General features: G+C 53.2%; 2 protein-coding genes across 4 annotated transcripts; one reads left to right on the top strand and one right to left on the bottom strand.

Moving 5' to 3' along the window:
• Positions 1–152: 152 nt before the first annotated feature.
• TMEM262 (transmembrane protein 262) lies at positions 153–4,094 on the top strand. The gene is made up of 4 exons (XM_012102120.5): positions 153–1,007; positions 3,340–3,630; positions 3,736–3,835; positions 3,941–4,094. The coding sequence occupies exons 2-4, from the start codon at positions 3,454–3,456 to the stop codon at positions 4,015–4,017; spliced, it is 354 nt and encodes a 117-aa protein (XP_011957510.1). The 5' UTR covers positions 153–1,007; positions 3,340–3,453; the 3' UTR covers positions 4,018–4,094.
• Positions 4,065–8,087, bottom strand: ZFPL1 (zinc finger protein like 1). 3 transcript variants are annotated; one of them, XM_027959535.3, is made up of 8 exons: positions 7,934–8,087; positions 7,507–7,616; positions 7,087–7,198; positions 5,802–5,995; positions 5,637–5,709; positions 5,417–5,563; positions 5,047–5,170; positions 4,065–4,537 (listed from the first exon to the last, which is right to left on the bottom strand). In XM_027959535.3, the coding sequence occupies exons 2-8, from the start codon at positions 7,606–7,608 to the stop codon at positions 4,351–4,353; spliced, it is 939 nt and encodes a 312-aa protein (XP_027815336.1). In that variant the 5' UTR covers positions 7,609–7,616; positions 7,934–8,087; the 3' UTR covers positions 4,065–4,350. The 3 variants fall into 3 exon arrangements, with proteins under 3 accessions (XP_027815336.1, XP_042094149.1, XP_027815338.1); XM_042238215.2 differs by having other exon boundaries at positions 8,035–8,087; XM_027959537.2 differs by lacking the exon at positions 7,934–8,087 and adding an exon at positions 7,749–7,870.
• Positions 8,088–8,168: the final 81 nt, after the last annotated feature.

Raw genomic sequence — 8,168 nt, 5'->3', positions numbered from 1 at the left:
GAAACGTCCCCCTGCAGCCTCGAGTCCTTCGAGACTAGAGTTCCCCCGCATGCTTTCTCCCCGAGCTCAGAGGTTCCGGGAAAGCCCTGGGTTCCCGCCCCCACGCCCCACCCCCCACCCCCGCACCCCTTCACCCGCCTCTCCAGCTTCTCAGATGGAAGGATTTTGCGAAACTGGTTGGGTCGCTGTCTTCCCGGAAGGAGGACGAGTCGTGGCTTCCACCCTATGTCCCTAGATGCAGGCAGTGGAGGGAGCGCGGGCCAGTGGAGCCAGAAAGCGTGTGCCTGGCATCCTGCCACTGCCTTGTTGAGGGGAGAGGGGGTGGGCAGCAGCTCATTTTCCTTCATTCCTAATATCGGGGTACATATTTAACAAGGAGACTGTGAGGATTAAATGCATATATTCTCGCCTGGAAAACCCCATGGAGCCTGGCGGGCTACAGTCCATGGCGTCTCAAAGACACGACTTAGGGACTAATGGACAACCACAGTGCCTCAAGTGAAGTGTCTCTGATGACCTGGTCCTCTGACGCGCATCAGAATAGCCTTCAGAATTACCTGTGGCGAGTTGTGAAGACTGGGCTCCCCTCAGACCTAGCTTCTTTTTTTTAAGTCTTTAAGTAATTCTGATGCACTTACATTTGAGAACTCCTGTTATACCCTGAGAAGACACACTTGGTAGATCTTAACTCACTGATAAGGCTTCCCTGGTGGTTCAGTGGTAAAGAATCTGCCTGCAATGCAGGAGACCTGGGTTCCATCCCTGGGCTGGGAAGATGCCCTGGAGAAGGGAATGGCAGATCACTCCAGTATTCTTGCCTAGGAAATCCCATGGACAGAGGAACCTGGCCAGGCTACAGCGCATGCACTACGGAAAGACCAACTTTGTTTCTCCAAGTGACTGTTGAAATGCTCTGCCTAGAGGGGTTAGGCGGAGGTGTTGAAGCTAATTCTCAGGTTTCTGGTTGGGACAAATGCACAGCTGTTCACTGAAGTAAAGAACTGAAGGTAAGGAAAGACTTGTGAGTTCAAATTGAGACACACGGAGTTTGAGTGGATGAAAAAGGAGAAAAAGACTTTGTCAGTGTGGTCTTTGAAACATATTATGGGTTGGGGGTCCGGGGTGGAATGGAAACCACTTTATTTATTCTTTGGCAGGCAAAACCATTTACTATCTTGTTTTTCACAGAAAGTTTGTTGACCCCTAAATCTATGGGATATTCAGAGACTGTCTAAAATATATATATATGAAGATTTCAGCTTATGAAGCTATAATCTTAAGAAAAATGAAGACAAAAGTATAAAGATTTAGATCTACTCCAGGAAATCTATAAACTTAAAAAAAAATCACAGAATACTGTTATGAAAAATTATCCAACAGTTGGAATAAAGACAGTGTAGCATGACCTTCCAATACCATACTGGGGCATTGTTTCACAAGCCCACCCAAAGACTATTTAATTACCCACAGGAGTGTACATTTGTTTGATCTTGCTATTTAGATAGTGTTGGAGAGATGTGAAACATCTCCAGTGAAAATATCCAGTGGAAAAATAACCTCTAAATTTTGTTTTTATTGCCCTGTAGGACATCAACCAATCTTGTATCTAGTAATCATGTCCTAACACTCTTCTTCAAATGCCTATCAATACCTAGTGCCTCATCATGCATTACACATGAGTGAGGGGGAACCCCTTCACTGACGAGTTAATGTATCTTAGTTGTGTTTATTCAAGTATATTTTTAACTTTTTAAAATATTTATTTGGCTGTGCCTGGTATTAGCTGTGGCATGTAGGATCTAGTTCCCTGACCAGGGAACGAACCCGGGCCACCTGCATTGGGAGTACGGTGTCTTAGCCACTGGACCACCAGGGAAGTCCCATGTTAACTTTTAAAAAAAAAATTATATTTTAACAATATGTGTGGCATAATTTTTTTAAGTTATGCATGTAGAGACATACATGCCAGTGTATGAAGTTACATCAAGGGACTCAAAAGATGCCCACTCACCAAACTGTTGAAGGGGTTACTTCTGTGGTGGGAGGGGTGCGGAGGAAGATTCCTCTGTATGCTTGTGTATCATGCAAATCTTCCTCAAGAACATACTCTACTTGGATAACTTTTAAAAATGGCATTGAGGTAGGAGACCTAACCAAAAAAAAAAAAAAAGTTCATCTGTATTCAAATGAAAACTACAGTGTGAACAAGTATTTCAACAGTGTGAACACAGCAGGGGAACAGGCATCACCCCTTCAATGTGTTAAGATGAGGTCTGAGGGTTTTGTGATTAATGACACTGGGCAGCAACCATGGTTGATGGGGTCAGGTTCTAACCTTAACTCCTTCCAAAGGCAGGAGATTTCAGATCTTGGCCAGGCCTGGGACCTGACTTCTGGGACAGTCAGGCAGGAGGAAACAGGGCTGGCCAAGTTCAAAATCAACTTTTTCTCCTTTAGTTTCTGGGAGATTGCACATCCCTCCACACCATTTTGGGCCAGTTTTCGGCCTCATTTTGTTGGCAGTCCTGGAGTTCTCACAATTTTCTTTTCTTGGCTTCTGTTCTTGCCCATTCCACAGCCTTGGGTAGAACTGGATCTTAGTCTCAGTACCAAGTCCCTTACTGTCTGTGAAAACTTCAGCAGACAGTCCCTCTCTGTGCCCCAGGTCTGTGAGTAAAATAGGCTTTGTGCCACCAATACCAGCTTTCTCCTGGGACTCCTGGCAGAGTAGAGGCGATGGGTGTGAGGATGCTAACTGCGGGAAGGTGGCAGAGGGGAGAGCTGGTCAGCATCATATGTTGGAAGAACATCTAGGAGAAGATGGAAAAGCCAGTTGCTCTCCAGGCCATGCCTGGGAGGTTGTGGGAAGGTTCCGGGACAGCTATGGAGGATCCACTGTCCCTTCCATCAGAAGTTGGAACAAATACTTGTAGCTTGTGATCCAGCTCAGGCCTGCCCTCACCTGGTTACACCTTCCAGTTACACCGGAGAGACTTGAATAAATGAGATCACATCTGACCTCACACACACCTAAGATGCCCTGAGGATCTACATGCCCTGCCCCTTCTCTGGATCCCAGTTCTTCATCTGTGGAAGGTGACCACACTACCTCCTGCGTGGACATGTTGTGGACTCAGTGAGAAGACTCACACCAGAGCATAAACTGGGATGAGGAGCGCTGTCCCTTCCTCCGTACGATAGGGCCCCTGCTCTGTACGTTTAGCCTGGCGCCCTCCCCCAATTTAGAGCTGCCCTGGCCACCCATGAAACACGGCTGTATTGGCCGGAACCAGCCCATGTTCTAGAATCTTGTACTTTACAATGTCCTTCTTATTCTAGAATCCCACGGCTATTCCAGACTGGGTGCTCTAGAACCGGAGGGGTCGGCTGCTCTTCCTGGACAGTGTCCGCCTGCTCAAGCTCTGCCGCCCGCCTTGAGTCTGTACTCCTGCCATGATGCGGTGGCGGGACCGTGTGGCTGTGCTCTTCTTCCCACAAGGCATGATTCTCACCATGGCTGCACTGATGCTCTTCTTCATACACCTGGCTGTCTTTGCCAACGACGTGCACAACTTCTGGGTCACCTACCGCTACGACCGCATGAGCTTCCGCTACACAGTTGTCCTGATGGTAGGCTGGGGCGGGGGCTCAAGAGGTGGTCCGGGGAGGCCCAGGGGCTGATGGAAACCCCACTGTTGTGTCAGGGGCCACTCTCCCACGGGATGGGGCCTACAGTTCTCCCAGGTGATCAGCATCTGCTGGGCCGCCATGGGGTCACTCTACGCGGAGATGACATATGACAAGTTTCTTCGCTGCTTTTCCCTGACCATCCTGAGTAAGTAGGGGAGGAAGGTGGACTCGGGGAGGGGGAGCTTTGGAACGCAGAGACACAGCAAGGAGGGGGCAGGCAAGGCTGACGGGGGCTCTCTCCTCTGCCCAGTGCTCAACGGGGCCATGTTCTTCAACCGCCTGTCCCTGGAGTTTCTCGCCATCCAGTACCGGGAAGAGAGCCACTGAGGCCTGGGACCCAGGCTGAGAAGGGGGAAGGAAAAGGCTGCTTCGGGTGTTTTAATAAAGTCTATCATTTATTTCCACCTTTGGGCTCCTTTTGGTCGGCAGGAAGAATGGGGAGGCGGGGGAAGCTGGAGACCCAGGAGAAGCAAGTCAAACGCTTGATCTGCAGGGACCCCAGGCCTAGCCTGCAACCACTCTGGTGGACTTGACTTTGGGTCTGGGATCTTAGTGTCTCAGGCTTAAGAGAGAGGAACAGAGAAGGGCCCCCCAGACGGCCTCCCCTACACCCCTCCTCAGGCTCCTAGGTCCTAGGTTGGCCCAGCCATAGGCAAGGATTCAGGAAGGACCCACACGGATGTGAGGGTTCATGAGTGGGTCCAGGTTGGGGTCGCTGTCAGCCGCAGCCCGGCCCAGGCGAGACATGAGGGCCAGCAGGGCCAGGAAGCCCAGCAGCCCCAGCAGCAGCAGCAGCCCCGCCCGCTGCAGCAGGGTCAGCGGCCGCTTCCGGGACCCAGCCCGGCTCCTGGGGGGCGAGGGGAAAGTCAGGTCAGGCCTCAGGTCCCTGGTGGCCCTGTGGCTGGGAGAGGAGTGCCAGCCACAACCCTTGTCTTCTGGCCCCAGTGCCACCAGCCCTGAGCCTCGTTTCCTCAAATGTGCCATGGGGGCAGAGGGGGCGGCTCATCCCTGAGCCTGCCCGCTACAAGGATGATCGTGGAGCTCAAAGCAGCTGAGGCAACAGCTGTGTTCTGGAAGCCAGAATGTGTCAGGCTTAAGGGGAGTCACAAAGACTGGGGAGGTGTCAGAGTGGGAAGGGGCCTCAGGAGCCTGAGTCTGAAACTCATATGCAGCAGGGAAGGAAAGAGCTGGAGAGGGGCAGACTCCAGCCCAGGCCTCCATGCAGGGCCCCAGCACCAGGTCCCATTATTACCCAGGACAGGCCTCCTTTATCATGAAACCGTCCCCCCAGGGCCTCTGGCTCTCACTCCCCCAACTCCTCGTTCCTAGCATCCTGCCCCACCTGACTCTGTGTACCTGAGCAGCTGGGCCAGCCACCCCAGGGCTGGCCGGCGCCGGTACTTGTCGTCATCATAATCCCGGTGGAGGCCTGGTGCCCGCTCATCATCCCGTGTGTCATACACCTTCCTCGGGGCTGAGGCTGCAGGGGCAGAGCCACCAGCATCCATAGGTTCAGGAAACTGGCCCAGAGAGGGGTGGGGAGGGGGGGAGGACAGGAGACCCTAGCACTTTTCAGCCTGACAGAGCATATTGGGATCGTGGGGAGGTGACGTCTGATGGAACAGGAAGGGTTCTGTGGGTGGGTGGGTGGGTGGACTGCCGAGCTCCCTCCACATACCCGCCCCCCATTCTATCCCCATCTCGCCTGGACAATTCCCCAGCTCACCATGAGTCAGAGGCTCTGGATTGCCCATGTGGATCACCGTGTGCTGTTCAGGCCGGCTCGGGGAGGCAGGGGGCCGGGGGGCTTGGCTGTAGAAGGTTGGGGCAGCAGAAGCACTGGCTGTCTCTTCCTGTTCAGGGCTACCGCTGGCTATGGGCAGGAAGAGAGCGGTCAGCAGGGTGGGAAGGCAAGGACCCCATCAGCAGTGGAGGGTACCACTTACCATTAAAGCTGGACCAGTCAGAGAACTCGGATGTGTTGAGGGGTTCAGGCTCTGGGCTCACCAGCTCGTCAATCTGGAGGAAAGAACTAATGTCACCAGTCTGCCCAGTGCTGTCCCGACCCACCCCTCTGGCCCAGGTGGGACCCAGGGCAGAAAGATTCTCACCAGAGGAAGACCCAGTCCTGCCCGGGCCCAGTTGACCGTGGCCAGCTTCTCTCTCAGCGCAGAGGCCACGGGGCCAGCCAGGTTGGTTGGAGGGAAGATGGGGCCACTGCAGCTGGGGCACTGGTAGCCAGCAGGTGCTGTGTTTCGGGGGAGCTGGGCAGCACGCTCATTGAGACAGGCCCAGTGGAAGAGATCTTAGAGGCCACGAAGTAGTGGAGGAAAGACATGAAGAAGACACTTAGGACCCCTAGTCCACTAGCCCACTGCAGAGATATCTGCACACGTGTGTAAGCCCAGGGCCCCCTCCTTCCCAGGTAGATTATATCAGTGTACCTTAAGACTTTGGTCTTCCTGGCCACCACTGTCTAAGATAGGGCAGATGCTAACAGGCTGCCCAGCCCCTAGGGGGTCGGGGGAAGTGGGATGAATATGCCACCTACCCTCTCCGGGAGTCCTCTCTGCACCTGCACTCATCACAAACTCACTGGGCTAAGAGCTCAAAAGGTTACTAGACATATACACAGGCACCTGGATGCGTGTACACATCCATCGGCACAAATGTACACGTTTATATACACGTAGTCAAACACAAGTGCCATCCCCTATATCCACACTTATAGGCACACTTACTCTCACATACACTCAAGTATGCCAATACCCAAGCATTCACACCCAGGAATTCTGCAACCTCACAACATGCTCATATATTCATATACAACACTGACCCATTCACTCACCCACAGTAGCAATGAATACACTAACAGGTAAAGACACAACACACGTTTAACTCATGAACATATAAACACACACTCACAGTGAGAAACACATACGTTAAGCTCAAAAAGTGGAGCTAAGGCTCTTACAGCAGAGTCGGGTCAAGATCATGACACATGCCTCTGTTGACTTCTTTTAACTGACGTTACTGTGGGAAATTCAGTTCCTCTCTGTGTAATGTTGGAATTAGAAATAGATCCTGAACGTCTGAGAGCCCCCTGCTTTCAGCTCACTACAGGTACAGCCAGCTACTGCTCAGAGCCACAACCACACCTGAGAGATTGGCAGGCAGGAAGCTAGGAGCTTAGTTTTTAGGGAAAAACACTAAGGCCTAGGAAGGGAAAGTGGCTTGCCTGAGCTCACACAGCAGGTAAGTTACCTAGTGGGACCAGAATCTGAGTTCCAGCCTCCCAAGCTTGAAGGTCTCACTGTCCTGCTGCTTGGGGAGCCGCTGGAAACCAGTCACACTGGTCTTGTCCAGATCCCCACCCCCAAGGTGCCCAGGCCTCACCATAACAGATGAGGCGGGTTGTCTCCCGAGCAGCCAGGGGTATGTTACACAGGCGGCAATTGGGGTTGTAATCGCTATCTTGGAGCCACTGCAGGTAGGACTGGACGATGCACTGAAGTGGGAGAAGGGGGTCACAACTGGAGCCAGGGCTCCACAGCCCGTCTCCCCAAGGCCCAGGTGCCTCTTTTTCTGTCATCACAGAGGAGATTCATTCTTTCGTTTGACCAATCAATAAACATTCATTGAGCACATATGTGCCAGACTCTGTCTTAAGCACTGGGGATACAACAGTGAACAAAATAAACTAAGTCCCTGCCCTTGCGGAGCTCCCATTCTAGGGCCAGACCTTTCATTAATTTGGAGGAAAGTCGACGACCTGCCCACCTAGTGCCCTGCTCAGTCTCTAACATGAACACCCACCTTGGCGTGATTGGCTACCAGGCAGTGCTCGCAGACGTTGACCCGGTGTTCGAAGCAGAATAGGTTGGTCACCTTCCTCTTGGGGCACTTGCAAAGTCCCATAGTCGACCCTGAGGAAAGCGTCACAGTTGGCAGGAAGCCAGATTCTGCTGACCTCTACACATTTACCAGCCCAGTTTGTTTCCACTCTTAACTTCCCTAGACACCGCACGTATCCGCTCCAACCCCAAACTCCTGCCCACCGTCTCTCTATATTCTGGGCCACGGCCCCTGCATAAATCCCGCCTCCTGAGACCCCCGCATTCGTCCCTCATCCCATCCTTGGGCAGGCCCCTCCATCAGTCTCTCCAATACCACCGGCCCCGCCCCCAGAGGTCCCTCCTGAGCCCCACCCCCTCCATGCCCCGCCCCCACCTTCTCCACAGACCCCACTCTCTGTGTTACTAATCGGCTGCGGCACCGGTCCTCACGGGCGCGAGGGCCGGTCCGAAGAGCGGAAGGTCAGACCGCGTTCAGCCAAGCTCTCGCCCAGCTCTCTCCAGCTCACAACGCTCCGATTATCCCTCGGCTGCCACGTCTCTTCCGGGTGCGGCGCGCTCTGATGACGTCAGGGTGCCAGTGACCCCGCCCCTGTAGACGCTAGACATGGAGGAGGGTGGAAA

Source organism: Ovis aries, chromosome 21 (assembly GCF_016772045.2).
Source record: "Ovis aries strain OAR_USU_Benz2616 breed Rambouillet chromosome 21, ARS-UI_Ramb_v3.0, whole genome shotgun sequence".
Taxonomy (NCBI): domain Eukaryota; kingdom Metazoa; phylum Chordata; class Mammalia; order Artiodactyla; family Bovidae; genus Ovis; species Ovis aries.
Note: the sequence above shows the minus strand (reverse complement) of the source record. Positions and strands in the feature narration are given on the sequence as shown.

What these genes read in the sequence shown, in the direction of transcription:
- ZFPL1 (XM_027959535.3), bottom strand. Translation starts at nt 7,608, where the DNA reads ATGGGACTTTGCAAGTGCCCCAAGAGGAAGGTGACCAACCTATTCTGC. An exon ending in CAGGACTGGGTCTTCCTCTG is followed by an intron (nt 5,710 to 5,801) that starts GTGAGAATCTTT and finishes TCTTTCCTCCAG; the next exon opens with ATTGACGAGCTGGTGAGCCC. An exon ending in TGACTGGTCCAGCTTTAATG is followed by an intron (nt 5,564 to 5,636) that starts GTAAGTGGTACC and finishes TCCTGCCCATAG; the next exon opens with CCAGCGGTAGCCCTGAACAG.
- TMEM262 (XM_012102120.5), top strand. Translation starts at nt 3,454, where the DNA reads ATGATGCGGTGGCGGGACCGTGTGGCTGTGCTCTTCTTCCCACAAGGC. An exon ending in GCTACACAGTTGTCCTGATG is followed by an intron (nt 3,631 to 3,735) that starts GTAGGCTGGGGC and finishes TGGGGCCTACAG; the next exon opens with TTCTCCCAGGTGATCAGCAT. An exon ending in CTTTTCCCTGACCATCCTGA is followed by an intron (nt 3,836 to 3,940) that starts GTAAGTAGGGGA and finishes TCCTCTGCCCAG; the next exon opens with TGCTCAACGGGGCCATGTTC.